We start from the raw sequence: 27,835 nt of genomic DNA on the forward strand, positions 1-27,835 counted from the left end.
ATTAGATTGTAGTGGGTTACCAACTTGGCCCTAAGCAAGAAGTGCCAGAAGTGCTCAGTGGCAAGATTAAAGCTGTGCACTGCTCTATTTTTCACTCCAAAAGGGGATGTTGTACTTCTGGACTTACTGGATTAAGGTTTTTCTGAAACAGGATCTTACTCTTGGGGGAATAACAAACTGACCCTGTGTGTTCAGCATTAGGCGTAGGAGTACTTCTACCTTTCATACTTGTAAAATTCAGTAGGATCTGGCATCAGGATGACAGTTTCAAGCCCTTGAGGTATAGAATTTTCAGCTTATGCTCATTTTCCATGAGCATGCAGTGACAGGTACACAGGGGTTTGCCTGACTTGAATACTTTCAGTAAGTTGGAAGCATGGCACCAGTCAGACTAAAAGAGAAAAACAGAACCAATTACTTAATGCTTAGACCTACAGGATGGCACATACCAACTTTAGCCCAAACTGAGAACCCCCAGCCACGACCTTGTGGAGTCCAGCTGAAGCCAGAGCTCTTACTCGGTGCTGAGAGCCTCAGAGGCTTATTGAGTGATACACAGGTCATGGGAAGGCCAACAACAGCAAAAATCATTCTATTGCAAATGCAGAAAACACCAGTCAGAATGAGCAGAAGTCAAGTACTTTCATTGCTTAAACAGAAGCAGTGCAAGGCTGACATCTTTAAAAAAGGGGGGTTACTCTCGTGGTTCTCTTCCTAGGAGTTTCACTTCCTTTGGGTGTGTGGTTATTTCAGGTTAGCACAAAAAGTGCCAGAAGAGAAGGCATTTCATTTGCTTGGTTTTTTTTTTTAATATTGAAGAACAGGCAAGACCACCATGTACTGGAACAAGAGAAGGGATTACAAAAGCCTGACCTGAACAAAAGAAGCTGTGTGGAGATCTTTCTACAATACAAAGGTTCACAGTAATTCCTTTCCTATAAAGCCACACTGAATTCTCTGAACAGCTAATATGTGGTACTTGGGACATGTCTAGCCTGACAGTGATGTGAAAACTCTTTTTGTGGTGATCCAAGTTGATCCTCTAACACATGTTTTGCTCTGTGAAAGGCTACACACCTCTTTAGGGGAAACAAGTACCTTCAGATTGTTTGCTTTTTCTGGTTTTGTACCACAGCTCTGGGCCTGGGACTGCTCTCTGTGAAGTCGGTTTAGCAAGAATAGGATCCACTATGTCATCTTGGGTATCACCCACCTGTTCTCAAAACCACAGATTTCTCTAAAGAATTGTCTGCAGGTGCAATAGAGCAAGGCTGCAGCAAACAGTCACGTGCCTTTCTGTTTGGAGAGATGAGGCTCAGTTGCTTGTTTGCATTCTTTATATATGACTGTGCTTCAGAGAGAGCTAAACCCAGTTTTATTATGTAGAAGCAAAGCAGAAAATATACAACTGGGACATCACTGCAATTGTTGGAGTGTCTTTAACGTAGAGGCATGTGGAACCTGAATGATGTAGGCAGCTACTTGCAATGCTATCTATTGAAAAGAGTGTGGTTTAGTTATTTAATTATGCATTTTACAAAAAATTGTTATCTTTCACCTTTGTGCCATCCCATCATGCTTATTTGTGCTACCCCAAGCTGATCCAGCCGTGATGCTCTCCAAGCACTGCTTTTTGGCTAATCCCTGTAACAGTGGTCTTTCCTGTGGGTTCTGCTGGCTTTTCTGAGAGGTTACACAGCACCTGAATTTTTACCATGTGAATTCTTGGTCTCCTGAGCCACAGATGTCACTCTGGCAGAAACTGGCTTAAATTTTATAGTAGTGTGAGTGTATCGACCTCTGACCTCCCCAAATTATACAAACAGGAAGGGTCTCCCGCCCTGGGCTATGGCATGACCCAGGGAAGTCCCTCCCGCCTCCCTTGGCCCTGCCGAGCCCCTCTGCCTCGGAAAGCCTGATGCCGGAGGCCACTGCCTTGCAGCAGAATCCCGTTTTGGATGATGCATCCTGCATCACTGCGCTGTCATTTGCTTCACCTTCAGTATGCATATCTTAACCCCGCAGCTCCAAGGCATTTGCAGGGATCCAGGCATCTCCCACACACTTCCTTGCTCTGCAGTGCTGCTCCGGTTTTGCCAGACGCCTGCTGCCGACTGCTACGGCCCCAACTCTCCCCGTGCCCCGCTCTCTGGGCGTTGGGGCACCGCATGGCATGTGGTCCCGGTGGGAAAGAGGGACTGTATTTGCAGCACAGACCTCCCCATCTCCCTGCCGTACGCGATGCTGCCGGAGGCTTCTTCAGGCATGCCGTCCCGCCAGACTATTATTAAAAGGCCGAAGGAGTCCCAGGCACCAGCTGTGTACTCCCTTCCACCTGTTTTTCCTCTCTGTGATGGCCTCCTTCCCGCCGGAGGTGCAGGCTCGGCTGCCGGGGGCTCCACCGAGGTTTCCCAGGGCACGGCGGGGGCGCTGGTCCACCCTGCCGGCTGACAGCCTGGCAGTCTCCCTCTTCCTCCCTCAGCTGGCCGGGACGGAGGCTTAACGGAAAAAAAAAAAAAACAACGAAAAAAACCTTCTGGGGTCACTGCGAGGAGAAAAAAATTTCCTCGTTATGTCTGCGGTGTCTACGAAAACGTCCCGAGAAGGAAGCGGAGGATCCCGCCCCGCGGGGACCGCAGGGCTCGGCGAAGGGGGTGGGCGCTGCCTGCGGGGCCGGGACCGGGGCGTCCCCCCGCCTTTGGACGGGAGGGCCGTGCTTTCCTGCGGAGCCGAGAAGAAGGGGCCGAGCCACCCTGCTCCCCGCCCCGGAGGGGGTGAGAGCCGTCCCGCTCGGCGCCGTGGGCTCGGCGGGGCAGGGTGCCCGGGCCGTCCCCTCGCTGCGGCCGCCGTCTATGAGGCATTAGCGAGCCTCCCTCCAGCGCCGGGAGGCGACACAGCCCCAGCGGGCAGGGCCAGGCCGGGGGGGCCGTGCGGCGGGTGGCACCCCCCTTCCCTCTTCCTCCTCCTCCTCTTCTTCCTCCTCCTCCTCCTCCTCCTCCTCCTCCTCTTAACTTGGCCACGGCGGCGCGGGGCGGTGCGCTTCGCCCTGCGCCGGCGGCGGGGGATGTGCGGGCGGTGGCGGGATGGCTTCGGCCGTGTTTGAGGGCACCTCGCTGGTGAACATGTACGTGCGGGGCTGCTGGGTGAACGGCATCCGGCGGCTCATCATCAGCCGGCGGGGCGACGAGGAGGAGTTCTACGAGATCCGCACCGAGTGGTCGGACCGCAACATCCTCTACCTGCACCGCAGCTACTCCGACCTCGGCCGCCTCTTCAAGCGGCTCCTCGATTCCTTCCCCGAGGACCGGCCCGAGCTGTCCCGCTCCCCCTTGCTCCAAGGTTTGAGCGGTTTCCGCGGCCCTGGCGCTCTGTGCTGGGCGGGCGGGCGGGTTTCGGCCGCCGCTTCCCCGGGGTGGCGGTGGCCGGGGAGGACTGGCGGGCGAGCGGTCCGTCTCGGCGGAAGGAGGGGGGTGAGGAGCTGGAGCCGCTGAGAACCGGACGGGGCGGGGGGGCAGAAAAACTGCGGGGGCGTTTTGCGGTCGGAAACTCCTCCCGGGATGTTGATTTGTGTTTCTCCTGTGTTTTTTTTTTTTTTTTTTTTTTTTTTTTTTTTTTTTTTTTTTTTTGACTGTACATTTGGAGCCGAGGGCTCCACGCAGGACGGTGACCCCAGTACCGCTGCTGCTGTCTCCAGCTGCGCGGCCCCGGGCTAGGCTGGGCTGGGGGAACAGAGGGATCCCCGTTGGCACTGCCCCTCTCCGGTGCCTCCGGGCTCCCCGAGGAAGGGCTGGGGGTGGTTGGCAAGAAAAAGGGTGTTGCTGAAAAATCTCCGCATGTTGCTATGTTGTTTGCCACAAGGAGAGGGAAAAAAAAAGGGCTGCGGCGCTTGCCAGGGGACGGAGCAACTCTGGGAGCTGGCATAATTCCTCACATAACTTCTGTGAAACGGGAATTGCAACAGCGGTTAGTAGAGACGTCTGTTCTCTTCCAGTTTCTGAAGTGGGTTGACCAAACTCGAGGGATGTTGTCCATGCTCAGGCATTGCTGTGCAGAAGCAGGATGTACCCTAGGTGTCTTTGCGGGTTTGGTTTAGTTTGTTTTAATTGCTGGGGTAATTTTTAGGTAGAGTTACGTGTTCTACTCTGACGTATTTCAAGTGTGTAGAGTGGTAAGGAGCATCCAGTCATCTGAAAATGGGTGTACACCTAGCCCTTCCAGGCTCCCCACTTGTTTCAGTTACAACGTAAATTATTTGATTGACAGGAACGGGCAAAAGCCGATATTCTGTGCCGGATTTTCTCTGTGAGAGGGTGGGAAAGTTTTCGCAAGCTCCCACCTTGCTAGTGGGACCCCCTTGCAGAGGGTCTGCGTTATGCTGTTCTCTGAACTGGGTCTCCACCGCTCATAGAGGTGTAAACCCACCGGACTTCATTCCTGTTCCCTGCCAGTGGCGATCTCTCCCGGGCTGCCTCCCCAAGGATGTTTTCTGACAGGTGTTTATAGTGACACAGGTCTTTTTCCTTGCTCCTGCCGGATCCCTAACCTCTGGCGGTGGGCTTGGTTTGGGTTTTTTATGTGCCGTATATTAAAACCTTTCCCTGTCCAAGCTTCCTTGTGTGGCGGGAGCCGCAGCCCTGTCCCCGGCCTGTGTCCCCTGGCTCTGTGCTTTCCCGTCCCCGCTGCCGGGAGGTGGCAGCCCGGCCCCGCCGGCCCCGGGCGCTCCGCGGCGCTGGCGGGCCCCGAGTGCCCTCTGCAGACGGCGGGGATGGGCGCAAGGCAGCCGGGGCGGCCGCAGCCCCGCAGCCCCCGCTCGCTCCGGGCTGCGAGGGGGAGATGTCCGCAGGGCTGGGTGCCGGAGAGGGGCAGTCTCCTCTCGCTTGGGTGCAGGCTGGGAATGGGGCTGTTCCTGCGGAAGCCAGACCCCACCTCTTAGCCCGGGTGCGATTGTTGCTAGTGCTGAGAGGCAGTAAATTCTCAGTAACACGGCCTTCAAGTGTTTGTGGCACCTGGGCCACGGCTTTTGAGGATGCTGGGTAGGTTTGGAGCGAACCTGCCTGTGGCCTGCCGGGCACAGCACCTACCGGAGTCACTGTGACTAAAAACTGACGTCCCACGGTGCCGGTAGTCCTTCTTGCTGGCTTTATGGTGCTCTGAAGAGTAGCTTGGCAGCTGAACTGGGGTGTGTGCTGTCTGGCTGTAAATGGACTCGATCCTTGGCCTGCTGCCCCTCCCAGTGCTCCTTCCCCATTGGTTACTCACAGGACCTGATGCCTATCCTAAAGCCCTTCTCATTCCTCAGCGCCTCTCTCAAGCGAGCATGGTTCCTCTCCTGTCTCAAAGCCTGCCTGAGCTTTTGCAAAGTATTCAACTCGTTTTACTTCTCGCTGAAGCATTATTTGTGTGGTTTGAGCCAGATAGGATTATGGTCCCTTGCACTGGCTTTACTTGACAGTCCCAGGTAGATACACCATTCATGCATGAACAGCTGGAAAAGATTAACCATCCTCAGCCTGTGTTGCTCAATCTCTGCCTAAAACCTGGAGCCTTGGCTTACCTTTATCTCAGGAAAAGGCACACTGCCTTCAGTAGAATGGGGAATGAGCAAAGCATCAGTTCAGGATTTGAAAAATCGAAATCTAATATAAGTAGATTATGATCTGTTTAGCTTGTTGAAAGGATGGGGTTTAACTTTGCAACAGAGGCAGAATAAAAATCAGGAGTAGTTTCTAAGCAATTACAGTGTGCGTCACGATTTCAGCAATTCTCTCTTTAAAATTATGCTGCTCCTGCTCTAAAGAAAATTACTTTGCAGAGTATGCTTCTCTGCCTAAAGAACACTTCATCATACCAACATTTTGAATTGGTTGGCCACAGCCTCTAATAACTTGACAAAGTTGAAACATAAAAATCTCATTTAACTAAGTGACAGTGATGCAAAGCTTTGCATGTAAAAAGAGATTGCATGAGGCATGTCCAGTCTTTACAAAATTCATGGGGTAAGCATGGTTTCTTAATGCCATGTTTAAAAGCAGATGTCCTGCTGTCTACAGTGAAGCTCAATGTACTTAACCCAACAAAAACGCCTGACAAAAGCCCATTCTTGTGTGTTAGCATTTAGTCATATATATTTGTGTGTATTTATATATTTATACAAATGTATTTGCATATGTATGTGAGTTTATATGTGTGTGTGTATGTGTTTATCTTGGGCTTCCTGAAAGAAGGTGAATATCAGCTCTGCCTTTTATCTGGAGGAAGTGATAAAGTGTTGCAAGCCAAATTTGCATTGCATTGAAGGACTCCAAAGTCCCTACAGATTTGCCTAAGGAGCATTAAAAGGACTAGCATTATCCTACAGCTCACTCAAGCTGCAGTTACATTTAAGGGATATGACTGAGAGTGGAAGCCTGAGCTATTTGATGTTATTAACTTTTTAAACGAAGGTTGTAGTTATTTTAAAAACATCAGCAATTTTAGAAAGAGTTGGTTGTTACCTTTATTGCTGGCTTCAGCGGATACTTCATGCTGTGCAGGAGTGTGCTCCTTTTCTTGCTCAGCATGAGGAAACCATTCTCTCCATTCCTTTCTTGACCCCTCATCCTCCCAGACAAGCTTCCACAATGCTTTCCCCTTCCTTATTTGCTGGAGCTGCTGAGTGCTTTGAGATTGCAGAGGAGAGGATGGGAGGTGTAGCTGTCTGCAGTGGCTGTTCATCTTACCCTTTCTCAGATATGAGAGGAGGGGAAGTCCCAGGGAGGAGTGGGGCATTCCCACAGTTTTGTCTTGTCTTTGGTAACTAGTAGGAACACATGGCAGAGTGCACTCTCTGGAATGTACACTGATGCTAAAGGCCAAGGACGTTCAGCAGCACAAGGCATCTCACTGGGAAGCTGGAAAACAAGGTTAGATATGTGCATACCTGCAGGGTGACTAAGTATGATTCACTGTGATGTTGCCAGTAGCTTGCTAGTATTTTAGTTGTCTTTGAAATCCGCCTGTCCCTTGCTCTAGGCAAATGTACAAAAGAGGATCACAGGAGAACACGGGTTTGTTCACTCCTGCAATGAACACAGCCTAATGTTACTAAACTGTCTGTTTCTCTATGCAAAGTCTACTTTTGAATTTAATCAGTTTTCTTGAGAAAGGCAGAGCTACGGACTTAGAAGCTGACTTAAAATTGATGGAAATAGAAATAGTTGCAGCAGACCAAACAGACACCAAAACTGAGTTATACATCTAGAAAAGGACTCTTACTTTCCCTGCCCCACTCCTTTCCTATTTTCTCTAAATACCATTTGTGAGGAGGTCTCATCTAAGGTTCATCCTTGAACTTGAGCCAGCAGTACAATACAGTCAACAGTCACACACCTCCCTCACCTGACTTCAGTGCAGGCAGAATCAACCCCTTAAGGAAGCCAAAAAAGCACATTAGTAGCCTTTCAAAACTGGGATTTGTTTTGCCTTTGGAGTGCCAGGATGGTTTCTGGCAATCCTCCTCTGCACTTGTTTGTTGCCTTTGTTGCCAGGGCAGAGGCTCAGATGCTCTTCCAATGTAACTGTTCATATTGTATGTGCCTGTCGTGCATATTCCTGCTTTAATACTCTGAGCTGCCAAATCAGAAACCCTCTGACAGATTTATTTTATTACTAGATGGACCCTTCTTCCAAAAGTTCTAATTTTCCTCCTTTCTGTGCCTTGTCTGACTCATTCTGCTTTGTCATAGTTTTTTTCCCCTTTGCTCTTCTTTCTGTTATTTCCTCTCTGTTCCTTTACTTTGCCTCCAGGTTTCCTTCACAGGTGTGCTGCCATCCATGGTTATTATGGCTCTGTAGAACTTCTCTGTTCCCTTCCACCTTGCAGGTGCTCAAGCTCTGTCCATCCATAGAAGTTTTCCAGTAGTGGTGGAGATTTCCTGTAGTGGTGGAGATTTATTTTGCCTCGTAGCATAGAAGCAGTCACTTTACCTGCAGCAGACCTGAGCAGTCCCTCACAGGCACTAGGCTGAGCTCTAGCTCCGAGCCTTGTGCCTGCCTCTGGAGTGCCATCCTGCTGCAGGAAGCAGGTGCGGGAAGCTCCTCCAGGGCAGCCATTGGGGGGATGTGCACAGTACAGAGGGAAGTTCCCGAGGAGCCAGCCCAGGAACATTGCTTGCAAATGCTGTGTTCATAACTTAGTTTCCTATATGCTGCATTTTTGTTGTTGTTGTTGTTGTTTACAAGACCATCTGGGAGTGTGATTTATGAGAAGAGGGAGCTCTACAGAAGCAGCATAGTGGTTTCCACAGACAGCAGCTGTTTCTCGGTGCTGTGACAATACAGATAAATACACTGCATCTATTGTGCTCTTTTCATTGTTGACATTGTCAACAGTTCATTAGTGGAGCTTGCTCAGAGCTTCTGTCTGGCAGACAAAAGATGCAGCTCTTGGTTATCAGGCTCTAGCAGAACTGTATAACCAAAATTAAGTTTGTGGCTTCTGGGTTTGTTTTTTTATCAGCTGAATTTCATGGTTCATTTGTAATAATGGAGATAAATGGAGCTGACTGTGTTGTTATAAAGCTAGACACAAGTTGCCTTTTTGTGGTGAACCAAGGCAATGTGTCAGGGAAGGTTTTGATGGAAAGGCATGGAAATGAGGTGTCTTTTTCATGACAGCTCTCACCTGATAAGAAACCAGCACTAAAAATGGTAGTACAAGCTTGCATTTTTCATCAGATTTTGACTGCTTTGTTCACTCCTATCTCATGTTTCTTTGACATCTTTTTATTTCTTGTGGCTCATCAGGCATCAAGACAGGGAATTCTGTGGGGAAAGCCTGTCTGCTGTGTTCTGCCGCCAAAATGTGCCTTCTGCATTCCAGAGATCCTGGGAGATCCCATAACTAATAATACAATGTGTGGATAACCCATCATCTTGAAGGTCTGGGTTTCTCAGCTTTTAATTTGCCTTCTTTCTTTTATGGGTATTCGAGAGTGCCAGTGTGCTCAGGTCACGGTCACTTTTGCTTTGGGGGATTTCAGTCGGACAGTTCATTGGACAGGACTTCTCCCCATCCTGCACCGCCTTCATATGAGCTGCAAAAGAAGAAAGGTGTGGGCAGGGTTTCAAAAGCTCTCTCTCTTTCTGCATCAAACAGATTTATCTCATCAGATGTATCTCACAGATGTATCTTCAATGCATTTGCTACTACCTAGTGGAACTTCTGAAAATATGGAGTGACTCACATGAATTTTGTGTACTGATACCTCTTTAAAAATTTTGGTCCTTGTCATCAAGCTTAAGAAGGGCAGCACAATGTGATAAATGTCAAAAGTCCACCTCCCTACACCCACCCTTCTTTTCAGCCCTGCTGTGTCCTTTTAGTTGCTCCCTCAGTAATGCCACCAAGAGGGATCTTGTCAGCAATATTGCATTGATAGCAAATCCTTTGGAAAGGCTGTAGTGACTCCTGTCACATGAGATGGATGAACTCCCCCAAAAAGGGAAGGGGCAAATATGTCTACCCCAAAAGAGATGGGTTGAAGAATTAGGAGAGAGTCATCAAAGAGGAGTTGCTAGAGCCGCCAGACTTAAGTCAGACCAGTGCTGTACCTAGCTCTAGGATCCTGTCCCTGATGATGAGAACCAGATGCTGCAGAAGACAGCATAAATAAAAGGCAGAGAACAAAAAAATGACAGTCCTGGTCTCTAGTAATTGAAGATCTGACATCCCTGATTGCCTGTAATTATCTGCCCTTCTCTGGATCTTATCAAGTCTTTGGACTTAAGGGATCCCTGTGGTGTTATTTCTGCAGTTATTGAAGAAAAGTTGTGTGAAACAAGCTTTCCCATCTGCTGGTTTTTTTTTTCATTTCCTGCCTTTACATACCCCTGAGTATTCCTTTGCCCTTCTAGCAATCTTTTATTCTTCTTTCCTTCATCAGAGAGGAGGCAGCTGTTAATGGGAGCTGGTTTGGCCTTTTCAGAATCCAGCCTGAGGTGGCCAATGCCGTAGTTGAGACTGCTGGTGGCAAGGTTGAGGGAACACGTGTTTGGGGTGAGGAGGGATCCTACCTGGCAGCTGCTAGGAGGAGTGAGGTATGCTGGCCATGAAGCAGGGGAAAAATGACAGCTGAAGTGGTATTGAGAAGACACAGTTAAGCAGATGGAGGAGTTAGGAAGCAGTGCAAAGGAGCAAAATGGCAGAAAAAAATGGGGCTGAGTTGTCTGTTATCTTTCAGCCCTGATCCATGTGCCAGCTGAATAGCTTCAGTTTCTGCATGTTTCTTTGGAATATCTGTCTGTGGATCTGTTCAGAAGTCGACTAGATGTCATCCCTAACAGCCTGATCTGACTTTGGACCTGGCCCTTCTTTGGATGAATCAAATTAGACTCTTTAATTTAACATTATTCTCTAATGACTAGAACCTTCCTTCTATTGCTCCACCTACATCCTGGATTGTGTATGTGCACAAGGCTTAGAACATATCTGAGGGAAAGGGAATGAGGGGAAAAGGATAAAAAAGTTTTAGCACTGCAGTGGTAATGAATGCTGTAACTGGGGAAAAGGGGCACATCTCCCTCTGAAGTCTGGTCAGGAGAGACAGCAAAGTAGCAGTCTCCCATGCAAGGCAGCTTATATGTTTTTCCTAAAGATTTGAAATCCCTAACTGCTGCTTGGAATCTTGTGCAAAGAGAGAAGAATGGACTCATGATTTAAATCTATAAGCCTCAAATCTTTCTTGCAGTGTAGATTAGCAGAACACAGTAGGATTTCTCTCTGGATTTATTTGTTACTCTTTTTTTAATCTTTGATACCTGCTCTGCAGTCTCCCTATAGGGAATGGAAAGACAATTAGATGAGAGGGGTCCAATGCAACTTTGATCTTCATGTGCATACTGAAACCCACAGCACTTAGAACTAATGGCATTCCATCTTGCAGGTACCTTCAGAAAGTACACCTTGGCTTTTTGCTCAGCCTCCTGTATGTAGAGAACTGATTTTGAGAAAATAGGGTATCTCTTGGGCACTCTTTACTCCTGTCCTGACCACAAACATGAGGTGTAGTCCTTCAGACTGGAGAGATGGGGTTTGCCTACAGTTTGGTATCACATATACATAATGACTTGTACATCTCCAGAAAAACAGATTTCTGTGTGTCATCATTGACATGACATTACAGATACATTCTTGACTTGGGCATGAACTTACTCTTCCTTAGAAGGCACTAGAGGATTTTTGAGACAATGCTCATTGTGTATGCTGACTGTCAGGACTGCTCTGTAATTTCATTATGAGCCATGAAGCATATGCTGCAATTCCTGTCCTGCTTCCTGTGGTAGAAACATGGGGTGCATTATCTGTGGTTTTCAGAATGTCATTAGTTGCAGATTTGGTGGCTCACATAGCAGTAATAGGACAGCCCTACCAAGGCTTGTGTGTTTACATCAGGAGTTGGCTCTCTGTTCGTTCTCTCCTGCTGCTGAGCTCGTTTCCTGCCTGTGTGCAGCTCTGGGCCCCTCTCCCACGCTGTGAGCCAGCATGCCAGGTACATAGCTGCTGGCCTGCTCTCCCAGCCTCCTGCAGCTGCCCCAGCACCAGGGAGCCAGGGCAGGAAGAAAGCTGCAGGCTTCTGGTGCTGCTTGTGCCATACTTTTCCAGACACATGTTGCTCTGTGCAGAGTTGTTACCTACGCTTGGTCTAAAACAGAAAGCAAATCCTTTGCAGTCTTAAGGACTCTGCCCAGGGCTCTTGGTCTGGAAAGGGGCAGAGAAAATGTCAAAAGGATTGAACGAGGTCACTGATTATGTGATAAAAGTAAAGCAGTCTCCCAGGCACAGGTGAGTGCCACACTGGTTTAGGCAGTGTCATCCCTCTTGTCACCCAGCCTTTGGCTCCCCTGTGTACAGAGTGAAGGAGTCTTAGAAGTTTGTGGTATTTGGCAGCAGGGTTTGTGGCAAAAAAAGGAGCCAGCAGGACCCCAGTTTATGTCAAACCCTATAAACATAGGTGTTTTTAGCATTTAAATCACTTGGAATAACAGCTAATTGTCCAAGTACAGTGTAGGTAACAAGACAGCAAAGTTTTCCTGGGAGAAGTTTGTGCATGTTTTTGATTAGCAGGCCAGACAAGGGCCAGAGCTGAGAAAAAGGCATGAGAACAGCTTTTCACCATGACCTCACTAACAAATTTCCCAGCTCTGAGTTCAGCTCTGTTGCATGACTGAACAAGTGAAGAAGGCACAACTGGTTCCAAGATACTGGCTTCTTTACTGGTATCTTATTTTTATTTTATATCAAACAGAGTAAGGGTTCTTGGATAGTAAATTCTATTTCCCAGATGGAAATACAGGCTAGACATGTATTTATGGCCCATGGGCAGAGACAACAGCCTCGGGACATGTTGCAGCTGCTGTATGGATGCTTCATATGTGGCCAGGAGGTCCCACACACTTCAGATGCATCCACATTTTGGTGCATTTGTTTCAGGGTTAATGAATGGTGGGGGTGCTGGGCTCTGTCTGCAGTGTCAGCTGGCATGCCTGTGTGTCTGTTTGTTCAGGCGTTTCCAGAGTCTGGAGATCCTACATCAGTTTCTGGCATTTTTTTTCCTCCTTCTTTCTGCCTTGACAAATCTTCCAAACAGGAAAAAGAAGACAGGCAAAGGAGAAAGATAGGCCTGGAAACTTGGGTAAGGTTCTGTGACCCTTCTTTACACAAATTCTGACTCCTGCTCAAACTTAATATAGTGCTGGGTGAGAAAGGACCTTGGATGGGGCATCCTCGCCTGCAGTCTCTTGCTTCTTCTGTGGAGTCTGGGGTTTCCTGAGGTGAAGCCTTTGACAGGAGTGGTTTGAGGTATTCCCTGCTGCTCACCTAATTGTGCTGGCAAAGCAGAAGCAGCTCTGTGTTGTGGTGTGGGAGAGGAAATGAGGTGCAGGGGAGGGTGGGAGCGCCTTAAGCCAGGGTTGACACCAGAGACTTTACCTTGTGAAACCCCAGTGTTCCTCATGCACATGGGTGCTGTGGATGATCACAGCAGCCAGTTAGAGAGTGCTGGAAGGGATGGGATGGAAGGACCAGGACCTCCACAAGTTCCTTGGGCAGGCAGTGCCTCTCTCTGGTCAGCGTGGCTGTGTGGTTGAGAGCAGTCTCTGAGGTTGTGGCATCATGGTCTATGACTAACTGAAAACCACAAGAGCATCTGTTAACTTTTAAAAACAGAGACTTGTAGAATTAAGATAAATGAGGGCCTTACAAACTTCATGACAATTGCAGAAGAAATTACGGGCTTAAATATATGTGTATAAGGCCAGTCAAGTGGTTTCTGTTTGTTTGGGTTGCAGATGTATGAAAATAAAGGCTTTAGCCTGGCCAAAGTGAACTCCCTGTATGGGGAATTCATTTAAGGTCAGCAGCCTTACGCCCCAAAGCTGCACATCTGCAATCACTGAGCACACATATAGGAAGCTGTCCAGGCAGATGTATCACCCTCCTTCCTACGCTGTCTGCTTTTTGGTTCTGATATTACTGGGAAGCTTCAGTAAGAAACACTTTTATGGTGTCAGATGTTGCAAGTTTTCTGTGCCAGTTTCCAGGTTGGAGTGTGGATTTGCATGGCTGGTGTCTTTCCAAGAGGTGGAAGGAGATAATATACCAGGGCTGGAAATTCCTTGTGAATGCAAGAAGCTGTAAAACCTCCCACGGGGTGATCTGTGACAGTGCAACAGGCTGACAGCCTTGTCTGACTTCTTGGTGAAGCATAAAAAGACCATGTGGAGCTGCAGATGCTTTCCCTGATTACTAATGAGAGAAGTCCTGACCGCTTGGCTGCTTTTCCTCATGGGATGAATGCTCAGGATTGTTGCCGAGGTGGTTTTGGTTTTTTTTCCTTTTTCTCCCCCTCCCAGTCTGAATATCTTCATTTGTTTGAAAGTATCCCTCTTCCTGGTAAGATACTAGTTCCAACAGTGCGTGCTTATCTGGGAAATGGTCCGAGGTCGAGGGCAGATTTGAGAGGGAGCAGCTGAATGCTGAATCCCTGGTGGGTCAGCGATGAGGTGGGAGCCACAGCTGGGCAGTGTCTGCTCTGACTATATCAGTGTTTATGTAGAGTGGATCAAGAGCAGCAGGAGAAGTGGAGCAGCACCCCATGGCAGCTGGCACCAGGGTGGCTGGCTCTGTTTTCTCTGGTTTTTTGGTGTGGACTGCAGCACATCCAGCAGTGTATTTCTAACATCGTGGATGGGTGTCTGAGCTGTGGAGCAATTGGCAGCTTCTTCTTTCTTTAAGGGAAGATGACAGCCCTTTCATTGAAAAGTTTGAACTCAATCCAAATGTGGGATGGGAACTATTTGTGGAGGGGCCAAGCAAATCCACCCAGGCCTGCACCCCGTAGTTAGGATGATGAAGGGTGTTGGAATGCAATTCAGGTCTGTAATGTCAAGCACAGCCCAGCTACTATGCAGTCTGTGGACCCATGCAGATGAGTTTATTCACATTTACAGCCTTTCAGAGAATTTCCAAGCAAAGCTACCTGACTGTAGTGTGCACCAGCCAAAACAAGACACACAGCACCTCCCTTATATGCTTGCTGGTGTGCATTGCTCTGTCGTCAGGAGGGGGGATGAGTTGTACCTGGGTGAGGGATAGCCATGCTGAAAAAACAGGCAAAATGAAGCGCTCTTGAGCAAGAGAAAGGCTTATACAAACAGGGGACTTTAGTGGGACAACTGTCAAGTAAACCTGGTTGCTTTGGAGACAATCTCTGTTTTATTTAGAGGTGTAACTGGAGGAGGGATGACAGCTTCCAAGTCACATTTTGTCTGGAAAGTTTCTGTGGAATTGTATCTCGCTGGTAGCAAACAAGGTCTGGTGCAGACTGAAACTGTTTGTGGATGCTGTTCCCACACTCTGCATGTTTGATGGCTCTGTGTTTGTCTTTTGAATTGGAAGATGCAGATACACTTACTTTAACACAATGTAGTATATTGAAGTGCTTTCTCAGAGACTGCTTTGCAGATTTTTAATTTTGATGGTTCTAATTGATTGTGTCTTTTCCTGTTCCAGCTTTTTGTTCGGTTTTTTGTTTGTTTGTTTATTGTGGCTTCTTATATTTAATAATTTCTCTTAGGTATTTCATTTTCATGGGTGTATCCTGCTCCTTGGAAAAGATGCACAAATGTAAAAGTTAAATGGTGATTTGATTAGAAAAAGTAGGCTGCAAATATCAGCAATAAAAGGCTCACTAGAGGGATGTGAGATATTGGGATTTACTTCTCCTTTTAAGTCCCATACCTGCATCTAGCCTGTGCTGTATTTCCTTCAGTCTGCTGGAGAAGGGGAAAGTTAGAGATGTCCTGCAGGTTATCCATACAAAATACGGTATCAGTGTTTGACATCACCATACCAAGCAATTCCATATTGCATTGAAATGCATCATTCAGGATATTGGGCAGTGAAATTTTGGTCTTAATCCCTTCTGCAGCACTGTGATAACTCAGTGACTGAATAGATGAAAAAAAAAATCCTAACAGTTATCTTGCACTTGAAAAACATGATACTGACAAATTTTCCTTGGACCACTCACTGGGGCTTACAGTCAGAGAAACACAAAACTGCTCTCAAAGCCTTTTGTTTAGCTTGTGTTTATTTTTTTCTCTCTTATCTGTAGGAAGTGTCTTTTGGTTTTCTTGGGTTTTCTTTTGCTTTTTATTTACAGAAAAAGAAAGATGAATAATGGTTCTTGGAAGCAGAAAGTGGTCTGTTTAACTATCACTGCTGGGAATGCTGTGTAGTGAAACTGTGGGTGAGGGAGTAGGTGGTTCTACTTCTGCTTGTCTTGCAATTCCTACATATGGTCATAAACAGCTGAGTTTGTGTCAGGCTTGCAACTCTGCTTGTAAACTACACCCACCTCAGTTTGGGGTGCATGCTTTATCATCAGTTGGTTTAAAAGACATTTCTGGAAGGCATATTTGAGGTTGTTCCACATCTTCCTGAGGGGCTGCTTCTGGCTGCTAAAGCGTGCCAGCTTTTGTTTATGCTTATGATCTGTTTACTTTGTTTCTAGGGCTCATCACAATAAAAGAAGCCCATGATATAGAAGCCAGACTTAATGAAGTGGAAAAGCTTCTGAAGACTATTATAAACATGCCCTGGAAGGTGTGTAAGCCAAGTTCCAATTTAGCCCAGCTTGACTCCTCCTTCATGGTGACATGCACTCTCATGCAGATTTGAATGTGATGGGCTTTGCCAAACTCTGAAAGAAGCAGCAATTTATTGAGTAACTTGGAGGAATGCTGAGTGCCAGAACTGTGTAATGATGCCTCCAAGCTGTCACTTACAATAAGTCCTTTTGTAATACTATGAAGGGGTGGGAATGGAGAAGAGAGACAAAACAAATTACTGGTTAAAAATTGATGTCTGTTTTTATTTCTCTCTTTTTAAGTATTCAAGATCTGAAGTTGTCCTCACGTTCTTTGAGAGATCTCCTTTGGACCAAGTTCTAAAAAATGACAATGTCCATAAAATTCAGCCAAGTTTTCAAAGTCCAGTTAAAATATCAGGTAAGAATTGTTATCTACCTGCAGTTGACGCAAGAATTGAAGAGTGAAAATTACTTATTTGCTGTTCCCATTATTATTTCTCTATCAACAATTCAAAATGTAGTTTGAAAAGCTACTCAATAGTGCTTTGTGATACAGAGCATATAATTTTCCTTGTAATACTGTGCAAGGTGCATTCAGGCAATAAAGTGGCAGGTGAAATGGGAGGCTGACAAATGCAAAGCAGTGAATGTGAGGAAAATGCAGTCCTTAGTGCACATCATCACATATGATAGTGCTGTTAGCACTTAGAAAGGAGATTTTGGAGTTATTGATACAGTTCTGTGAAAGGGTAAGCTTGGTGCCAAGCAATGAGCAATATCAGCAGAGAGAATATTAGGTATTATTAGGAAAGGAGGAGGAAACAGAGGAGACGAGCATAGCCCCCTCTTGAATAAAATATGCACAATTTTGGTTTCTTCATCTCAGGATATAATAGAATCTAAAATTATACAAATAAACGGCAAGGATTCAAGTTGTTGAACAGCTTGTCTAAGAAAGGGCTTAATTAAAGAAGGACACCTCCACCTGTGAGATGAGATGACAGACTGGTATGGTGGAAGTCCACAAAGCTGTGAATAGAAGGAGATAAATTACCCTGTACTTCTTATGAAACAAGAGCTATAGGTTATCCAATATCATTGACAAACAACAGGCTTTAAACAAACGAAAGAAAAGTTATAATATTGTTTTGTTTCCATACAAAGCATAGTTAAGGAGTGGAACTCACTGTCATAGGATATGGTGGAACTGAAAGCAGAAGTGACTTCAAAAGGGAATTAGACAGGGAAGTGGAAGACAAGGGCATTGAAACCTGTCACAGGTGGAGACATAGGAAGTTCTAAACCACAGATTGCTAGTGGGTAAAGTGGAGAGCCTATCCTTGCCTATTCTTTTAGCCTTTCCCCTCTTCATCTGCTACTGGCTGTTGTCAAAAGGTCTGGGAGCTTCTGGTGTGCCTGGTTTTGTATTTCTATACTGAAACACTTTGTTTAAACCTAGTGCCAACTCCAGGTTTTGTGTCAGAAGAGCTTACAGTTAATTGAAGTGAAATACTGCATAGTCCTCCAAGGTTTATAATATTGCAATATATTATTGCAAAGGGCTGGTATCAGTTTTCTTTGGTACTAACAAAACTATCTCAGCTGAATAATAGCATGTTTTAAGTCTAAATTATTGTTGGTAGTGACGAGTCATGCCTAATTAACTGGAGGAAGATTCTCCTACCTATGCAGCTATACAGAAGCATCTTGTGGTAATTAATTTCATCATTCAAGTGATTGCTGCCATTAATGCTAAGAACATAGGTGGAAGTTTGATGTTAATTGATATTTGCCTCATCTGGATGTGGCACAATGGAAATGGTTCATTGTCTGGCAGCGCTGTCAGTAGATGGCAGTAAATGATAATGGGTAAAGCAATTCATGCAGTGGTGAAATGCTGTAACACTTAGGTCAAGTCAAGGACACTAGGAAAATACTGACATTCCTGTTGCTCATAGTGCAGCTCTCTACCTGGATTGCAGTCTTGGAAAAGCAGGCAAAAATGTTTTGTATTCTTTGAAAAAACAAACTGTTCCCCGAAAGGTCCTGCTCAGAGTGGTAGGTGGTAGAGAAGAAAGGGCTGCCCTCTAAGATGAAAGCTGAATTTAAATTTATGGTGTAAATCTTATTTTACAATCATACAATGGTGGCTCAAGATGAGTCATGTGAAATGTGATTCTGCTGGGGTTCAGTGTTTTCACAACCCCCAAATGTATTCTGCTAAAGTGAGCTGCAGTAGAATACGGAATGAAAGTCAAAAGACTCAAAAATGAGTCTTGAGAAAAATATGGGAGTATTGGCTTTACCTTCATGCAGGAGCATGTAATGTTAAAAAAATTACCTCCTCTCTCATGCCTCATCTCTTGTTCATTGCTTGAACTGTATATATAGATGAAATTTCTTGGTGTGTTTTCTGCCTGCCATATTTTGTGCCACTGACTAATTTTTTTTTTGTTGTGCTGAAAATGCAAGGCTCTAACACAGGGTCATAGTGTCTTGAGGCAAATCAAGAGTTATCCTACTTAAGTCAGTGCTGATTTTTTTTGAAAAGTGCATTTCTTTTGTGTTGTTCCTAGCTTCATCTAAAACTGTGTGCCCAAAAGAAATCCTTGTGACCGGCCTAGTTTGATTTTCCATAGAGCACAGATGTGGATTAACTTCTCATTCACATCAGATACTGTTCTTTAGTTATCAATTCTCCCCATGGTAGTAAGTCAGTGGAATTAGGTGTAAATTTTAGATATTCTGTATTGGAGGCTTCTAACTCAGTTAGAAACAAATAAGCAATATCAAGGGCAGTGTAAAACATGGTATTTCTTTATATGTCTTAGGGGTTGAATTAACTTGCAAGGTCACTTTTCATTTCCCTTGTTATGCCTTTTTTATTTTTGCTTAAGCCTAGGACTGTCTAAGAAAAATACAATTATGATTTGGTAATGGTAGTTGCTTCAGATGCTCTGTGTCATTAATTGGTTAGGTGAATAAAATTACTTGAGCACTGTCAGTTTGCAGATTTAAGAAGCACTGAAACCAACTCTTCAATGTCATGTGCACATATCAGTTCATAGCCATGTCAATTACATATGATACACAGTTGTTTTCCAGCTTTTTTTTAAATCTTGTTTTCTTTCTTCTCCCAACAGAAATCATGAGATCAAATGGATTCTGTTTAGCCAACACTGAAACAATAGTCATTGACCACAGTATACCTAATGGAAAAGAGAAGCACCTGGATGTAGATTCAGCAGAACATTTGTAAGTGGAGTTTGAGCAAGAGCAATGCTGTCACCTTCACTGTAGCTTTCCCACCCCCCTAGCAAAATGTTATTGTCTGCCTAAGAGCAAGATCAGTACAGCTGGCTTCCTGATTGGTTAAAGGTTACTGGGCCTGATTGCTAACACTTCGCAGCAATTTCCTGTTAAAGTGGGAAAAAAGGAGAATGATTGACCCCAGAGTGATCAATCGTCTGTGTATGAAATAAGAACTGAGGTTGCCATAGGAGTGCTGCGGAGGGAGAATAGAATTATTTCTTCCTCTCATGACTGTGATGAGATCTGGTTTGAGCCCAAACTTGGAAACTCAAACAGCCTAACAAATGTCATATCTTGCTACAAAGGATAGTAGAATGTTTGGGAAGGAAAACACTCTCCTCAGAGGGGAACACATGCCTGAAAGTAATTGAACAAAGGTCCACAGCTGCGCAACTGGGACTTGGTGTAGCATGTGTATATCCTTAGGGAAAAGGCAAGTTAAGACTGGTTTCATTGGAAAGTTCTGCTTCCTAAAGCATATAGGTGTTCTGGGGTCAGAAACCTGTAACCAGGAGGGCTTCTATGGCCATAAACTAAAGCACAAGGAGTTCCATCTCAACATGAGGAAGAACTTTACGTTGAGGATGGCAGAGCATTGGAACAGACTGGCCAGGGAGGTCATGGAGTCTCCCTCTCTCAAGGCATTCCAAACCCACCTAGACATATTCCTGTGTCACCTGCTCTGGGTGACCCTGCCTTGTCAGAGGGTTGGAGTGAATGATCTCCAGAGGTCCATTCTAAGCCCAACCATTCTGTGATACATGTAGGTCTTAAGCCAGTGACTGTATTCACAGATGAGTATTGATGGAAATATGCCCCTACAGATTTCTGTTACACCAGGTGATTGATATTTCAATGAGCTTCAGGTAGTGAACCATTTTAATATTTTTGATGAGAAATGTTGACCTACTTTTTCATTAGAGCAGATGAATGAAGGAAAGAGAATCATGAAAGACAATGGAGCCTTTATCTTTGAATGCAATGATCTGTCTTGTCATATTTGAAATACCAGTCTGTAATAAGGTTTAGAGCTTGGCAACATTTTGTCAGAAGCTGGAGAGTATGTCTGGCTCTAGTGTAATTTCTTGAAGTCTTTTTATTAACTTATCACTTAGTGGTTTGAACCTTGACCTTGCTAACAGCATTTAAGCTTATGAGATTGTAATAATGAGGCTGAAATGGCACACTAGAGGTAATTCTGTAAGGCCAATACCTGGAAATTAAAATTGTTATAGTTCACAGTGGATCACTCTTTGTACTGAGAATGACAAATTATGGAGGAAAATTACCAAATAAAGCCTTTTCCTGCCTTATTTGATTCTTCAAAAAAAATTATTTAAAAAATATTTATAGCTAGTTTTGATTTTAAAAATGTCCTCCAGCCCAAGCAAAACTTACCAGCCTGGGATCAGAAACTACAATTATCTAACTGTCATCTCATTGAAGTCAGAGACTGTTAAGGTCAGAAAATACTAATGTGACAAAAACTGAGTGCTAGGCATAGTTTCCCATAAACTCTAGTGGAAGAAATGAATCCAGGGTAACAGCCTGATTTTGTGCAGCCTGACTTAGTTTAACTTTCCAAAGAATGTGAAGTCAAGAGTCAAGAAATTAATAAATTTAAAATGTGTGCTTTATACAGTGCCCTAAATTTTCCCATCCTGCAGCTGTATTTTATGGCCAAGACATAATAGCTAGGAGATAGTGGAACCAGTGTAGCACAGCTGTTTTGTACAAATTGAACCTTTTTCAAAAGCAGAGATTTTCTATACTGTCGGTTTAAATGTATGTTATTAGCCCAGAAAGGAAACTTTAAAACCTTTCAAATCCTATGCTGCTCCCTTTTAGTTTCAGTAAAATTGGATTTATGGTGTGTTGTACCCTGAAATCAGTTAATTCCTTGTGGACTTGATATCCTCAGATGGGAATTTTTTCTTTTCAGCTGCATTAAACTCTTTATGACTTCTGGGTTTTGGCTGCTGATGGACTTGAATGAGACATTTTGCAGAGCAAACCTATATTTTTTGGGAAGAAGTGCTTGAAGCTTCAGCAGGAAGTGCTCATTCACTATGCTGGTTAGCTGTGTAGCCTGCAGAGCTACCTGCCCAGTGATCCATCAGCTGAAAAGTCTCATATTTGTTGCCAAAAGAAACCACAGCACTTTTCCAAGTTGCTTACTCTGTTCTCTGAAGTAGGTATTTTCTGCTTCCTTCATTTTCTCTCTGATTTTAGTTGGCAGCACACCATAGTGTTGTAAACTGGGGAAGCCAGTGTGCTCAGCATCCATGTGGCATAACTAAGGGCATAGTCCTTTTGTGTATGGTTCTTGGAGTGTAGTCTGAAATCCTTTTGAAAGAAAAAGGTGGTAAATAAATGCATTTGAGCTCATGGTGTGGTTTTGTTACAGAGGTACCTTTCTCTGCAAAGACTGTTTCCACTTCTGTCTTCTAGGCCAGCAACAGAGTCTGTGGCATTGGATAAGCTGCCTTTTTGGCAAATTCACTCCAGAACCTGAAGGAGGCCTGCAAGAGAGATGTAGAGGGAATTTTCATGGGTGCATGTGATAGGATAAGGAGGGTGGCCTTAAGCTGAAGGAGAGTAGGTTTAGATTAGCTATTAGGAAGAAAATCTTTAGATAAGGGTTGTGAGATACTGAAACAAGTTCCCCAGGTTGTGGATTCCCCATCCCTAGAGGCATTCAGAATCAGGCTGGATGGGGGTCTGAGTAAACTGACCTAGTGGAAGGTGTCCCTGCCCATGGCAGGGGCATTGGAACTAGATGATCTTCAAGGTTCCTTCCAAAACAAACCATTCTATGATTCTATGATACGTGCATCTTTTAAATACTTCCAGTGGCGCTGACTCAACCACTTTCCTGGGCAGCTTGTTCCAATGCTTGATAACCCTTTCAGTCAAAAAATTTTTCCTGATATCTAATCTAAACTTTCCCCAGTAGAACTTGAGGCCCTTATTTCTTGCCCTGTCACTTGCTACCTGGAGAAGAGTCCAACTCCACACCTGGCTACCCTCCTTTCAGGCAGCTGTAGAGAGTGATAAGGTCTCCTCTGAGCTTCCTCTTCTCTGGCTAAAAAACCTCAGCTCCCTCAGGTACTTCTTATCAGACTTGTGCTGCAGACCCTTCACCAGCTCTGTTGCCCTTCTCTGGATGTGCTCCAGCCCCTCAATGTCCTTATTGCTGTGAGGGGCCCAGAACTGGACACAGGATTCAAGGTGCAGCCTCACCAGTGCTGGGTACAGGGGGACAATCCCTGCCCTGCTCCCGGTGGCCACTATTTCTGATACAGGCCGGGATGCCCTTGGCCTTTCTGGTCACCTGGGCACACGCTGGCTCCTGTTCAGCCACTGTTGACCAGCACACCCAAGTCATTTTTTGCCAGGCAGTTTTACAGCCACTCTGCCCCAAACCTATAGCTCTGCATGGGGTCACTTGTTGTGATGCAAGTGCAGGACCCAGCATTTGGTCTTGTTGGAGCTCCTACAAGTGCCTTCAGCTGATCAATCCAGACTATCCAGATCTCTCTGGGAAGGCCTTCCTGTCCTCCAGCACACTGGCACTCCCACTCAGCTTGGTGTCATCTGCACACTGACAGAGGGTGCACTTGATCACCACGTTCAGGCCATTAATAAAGATATTCAACAGGACTGGCCCCAAAACTGAGCCCAGGAAAACATTACTTGTGAAAGGCTACCAAATAGATTTAACTCCATTCACCATCCCTCACTCTTTGAGCCCAGCCACCAGTTTTTTACCTAGCAAGCCTGTCCAAACCATAAGCTTCTATGTTGTTCCCTCTTCTTCCTGGGGAATCTGAGTAGCAAATCTAATGCATTAGAGGTTAAAATTATAAAGAATTTTGTCTTACAACACAAGTAGTAGGCTCTTGCAAAAGACAGGGGTACTTAGAGGAAAAAAATATTGACTCCAAGGGTTATCAAGGTACTTAGAGGAAAAAGAATTGAGGGCAGCAGTTCAAGCATTTAGGAATCTGAAGGTCCACAGTAGAGTTGCCAAATTTCTTTTGAAAGAAAGACCTGTTGGTAACAGCACAAAAGCATTTTGACTGTTGGTGTCATACTCAGCTTCTGACTGTGGTAAACAGTCCTGGTTTATTGAGTTTGGTTTTGTGTGAGCACTCTAGAGCAGTGCTTTGCAGACTGTTGTGCACACACTTCATTTTTGGTGGCAAGAAAAGCTTTCTTCTTAACCATAGCATGTGACGTCCACTGCTTTGCTCCTCACATTCTGCTTGTAGTAACCTATCAGTGAGGCTGGAGAACCACAAAATCTGTGGGACCTTTCAGATGTAATAATGTGGCTTTATGCTGATAAGAGAAAAAGAGCAGAATCTGAATAGCCTTCTTGACTCCTCTTCCACTTTCTTCACTCTATCTGCCCTGCTGGTATTTCATAATCTGTTGTTTCTGGATCACTTGCAGTCCATAAGACAGCACAACGTGATCAGTGAAGTATTTTCAAGATACCAAGTCAACTCCCTTGTGCACTCGTTCCCACACACGCAGGCAAGTAAACAGCCTGGAGGGACTAGAGGAATGAGGGTAATAAACATTGCAAGTTCAGTCTCATTGCTGTTTCATTTAAAATGAAGAGCAAAGCCACAGCACTGCAGGAGAAAATCCATGAGTTTCTGCTCAAAAAAATCTTCTCTCTTTTGGCTCTCATAGTTGAAAAAAAAAGGAGATGAGAAGGACCAGGAAGGAGTATGGAAAAGACAGAACTGTGGTCATATGTTGCAGGATGTATAGACCAGGCTATCCTATAACCCATGATACTTCTAAATAAAATTTTGGGAAGAGATGGGAGTTGGAGACTCTGTTTGTTTGCCCTCTTCAGGTCCTCTGAAATACTTAACTCTTAGGTCACCCTCTAGGGTGAGGTAGAGGGTTGTCCACAGTTGTTTCACATATCTAAAGAGTCTAATTAGTTCATGCATAGATGAGATGCAGTTTTAAATATTAATCATTTTAAAGCTCATCTGTTTATCTGCCATTCAGAGAGCTTCAGTAGGCCACCTGGGCTGATAAAGGTGTTAGAGACATGTAAAAGGGAGAGCTAGGTTAGAATTTCTTTTTCCATCTTGTACAATTTTTCAGTTTCTACTTCCTTTTATTTCTCACTCTGTCATAGTGAATGAAATTTCTTTCCAAATATTAAAGAGAGAGTTTGAGAAAAAGAAACTTAACAGTTCGTCAAACCCCTTTTAGAACTGAGTTGAAATTTAGTCCTTGGCCTGCAGTGACTGCCTTTAACTGCTAGGCTATCTAGGAAGAAGATAATGTTTCTTACTGCAGAAATTCAAGCCTTCTTGAAATGGGAATGTGTGTAACTGTGAGAAGTGTAGGTTTTAACAGCTCGATGCCTTCTGGTTGAGAGTTAGTATGAGACAGTGGGTAATTCTTGCAAAACTGCAGGTTATGAAACAGGTATTGGGAAGTGGGGAGGAAAATATCAAAACAAGTGAAACTAAATTTGGGAATCTTTTTATATTTGTAGATTCTTTGATTGTCAAAATCTAAACCTTGTACCATAGGAAATACAGCTAGACTCTGGAAGGACACTCTAGTCATTCTTTTCTACCTATGTTAAACACTTGGCCTCTTTACAAAAGCTAAACCCAGAGAAGGTGCCTGTGAAGTGAAAGACTGAGAGTCCAAATTCAGATGTGAAACAAAGGCAGTTTCTTTTTCACTTTTATGTGAGAATTGAGGCATCATGTGTTGTTGACACATGCTGTGGGAGCAAAATAGAAGGATGTGGACTTCAACTGCATGATTCACTCTTACAAGACTCGCTGCTTCCTTCCTTCCTTCCTCACTAGTAGCTTTGGAAGTCAGGGGTGAAAAGATTAATTGCTTGCATTCACCGTGGTTCTCACTGGCCCATGGTTTAGTCATAAACATGTGAGTACAGGAGATGAAGGAGATGTGGATGAAATCAGCTCCAAGTGCTTCTCCCACTCCCTTAGTACTTTTTTCCCAATTCCTTTGATTTCTAAATGACTTAATGCCTTTTGGTGTTTTTTTTTTCATCTTTCCTTAGGTTTGAAAGTGTTAGTGACTTTACCTCAGAGCTGGAAGACAGTGATGATCCAACAGCTTATGTCACCAATTTGACATACTACCACCTGGTCCCATTTGAGACTGACATTCTGGACTGAGGCTGCTCAGGGGTGCAGCCAGCCAGCATCCAGCCAACCTCTTCGTCCATAGGTTCTGCTATCTCTGGCATTGCATCTCTGTGAATGAGGCTGTGCAGACGCCACCAACAGCAGGGAAGCTGCAGGAAGAGCGCCACAAAGCTGGTTTTGTAGGTGTGGTCCTCTGTTGTGTGTTATGGAGACATCTTGTGAGGAGGTATCTGCTTTGCTGCTGCTGACAAAAACTCACTTTCTGTGAAAGCAAGGCAGCAGAGGCTTCCTGGGGATCAGTGAAACCCCTGCTATGTCTGTGGGAATTGCCACCCTGACGCAGCTGTCAGAAACTTGTGCTGAAGCAGGCACAAGTCACCCGTGCTCCTTGTGGTGCAAGTTGAGTTCCCCTTTTAGGATACCACCAGAAACTTCCTTGGATGGCGTGACCACACTTTTTTATGCTTTGTAAGCAAGAAGACAAGCAAACCAGCTGAACTTTGTCAGTTCCCTCTGCAGTTGCTTAATGGAGGTCTCGTGGGTCGTTTTTTGCTCAGCTACCGGATGATTGGTGCCTTACACGAGATGTCAGAAATACCATTGAGTGCCTCCAGGACACAGAACACACGAGCTGACAGCTTTACTTCTTTTAATCATGGGCTTTTGTATAATCACTGGAAGGGCAACTGCTCTTTCCTGGAATAGTAAAGCAGACAGCAACTGGCATTGCAATGAGCTGTGCATGATGTTTGGGTACCTGGATGGTTTCGGAGGTCTGAAAAGCCGATGGGAAAGCTGAGCTGCTCCACTAAGAAGGGTCAAGGCTACGGCAGGCACTTTGATAATATTTTTTCTTTTCACGTGGACCAGCATATGTGAATGGTGCTTACAGATGTTTACATCAGACAGATAATTCCCTATGCATATTTCTTCCCAGAGGATGGGAAGGAAGACACTGAGATTTATGTTGTGTTTGGACTGAAGAAGAATGATAAGCTGCAGTGTGCCTACAGTGGTAGGAAAAACAGTCTCTCCACTGCCTCCCTGTCTCAAGGAGTTTGTCCAGCTTTCTGAGATCTGCCTGGAGGGGTCACGTGCAGGCCTCCTTGTTGTGTAACGCCATGGATTTCAGCAGAGATAGGAGAGTGGGAGCATGAGTGGGATTGGACCCTGCAGCCTCTTGACTGTTGAGCAGTGCAATGTTAATGTCTCCTTGGGGTGTCTCTCTTGAGAGCGCCCTGAATTCCTGGCTCTCACTGTGAGTGCTCAACACTCACCAGCATGACCTTTCATTGAGCTTTTGGCCATCTGTTTGCAAATATTATTTTGAAGGGACTGAAATGGAAAGAAATGCATTTTTGGACATGTTTCTTGGACAAGAGGCTTGCTTGGTCGTGAAGAAGCTGATACAACTCCCTTCCGCAGACTTCATTTCTATCTATAGAATAACAGTCAAACAGAATTTGTTAATGTAAATAATAAATTATTGAGAATCCTAATTCTTTTACACAGTATGTTTTTAAAATATATTTTAATGAAATAAAATAAAATATAACTCACCTTCAGTACACTTCTGCAGCTTCAAACAGTGCCTACTTTTTTTTTTGTCTTGTTTTGGGTACACTTTCCCAGATATGTCACATCCTCTTTCTTTTCCCCATAGTTTCTGAAACATGCTGAGTAATAGCAATTTCTGTGCTCCATGTGTTACTCATACTGTAGACAGGGTGTGTATCCACGTGGAACCTCTGCCTAGATCTGTTGATCGTAGGTCTAGGTGTATGTGGTTAAATGCCACTCAGCTTAGTAGAAGATTTCTGTGTTTTCACTATCATCAGTGAAATCAAATTTGGACATGATTGTTTTTGAAGGTGAAGCAGATTCTTATAAGATAAATTTCTATAGTGGAAAGGAATATGTCAATACTCACTCGAAGACTTTCTGAGCAGCCTCTTCAATTAGAATTGGGAAGATTTTTTTATTTTGTTTGTTTTACTCTCATTTGTGGAGGGATAGAATGTAAAAAAATAAAGATAGTGCAGAAGGTAATCTCACACCTGAGGAGTTGCAGCTGTACTTATCCCCAAAGATCAGGAACAGGCCTGCCCTTAATAGGCCACAGCTGTGTCCAATAAGAAGACGAGTGCTACAAAAGAGTGGGTTAGCTGCTTGAGGAGAGAGTTGGTGTTTGTTGGCTGTGCTGTGAAGCAGAAGGAGTCAGTGCTG

General features: G+C 44.9%; 1 protein-coding gene across 1 annotated transcript; it reads left to right on the forward strand.

Annotated features, from left to right (window-relative positions):
- Window positions 1–2,731: 2,731 nt before the first annotated feature.
- Window positions 2,732–27,458, forward strand: PXDC1 (PX domain containing 1). Its single transcript, XM_030943764.1, has 5 exons — window positions 2,732–3,339; window positions 16,053–16,144; window positions 16,431–16,548; window positions 19,274–19,385; window positions 25,522–27,458. The coding sequence occupies exons 1-5, from the start codon at window positions 3,084–3,086 to the stop codon at window positions 25,637–25,639; spliced, it is 696 nt and encodes a 231-aa protein (XP_030799624.1). The 5' UTR covers window positions 2,732–3,083; the 3' UTR covers window positions 25,640–27,458.
- The last annotated feature ends 377 nt before the right edge of the window (window positions 27,459–27,835 follow it).

This window comes from Camarhynchus parvulus, chromosome 2, assembly GCF_901933205.1.
Source record: "Camarhynchus parvulus chromosome 2, STF_HiC, whole genome shotgun sequence".
Classification (NCBI taxonomy): Eukaryota; Metazoa; Chordata; class Aves; order Passeriformes; family Thraupidae; genus Camarhynchus; species Camarhynchus parvulus.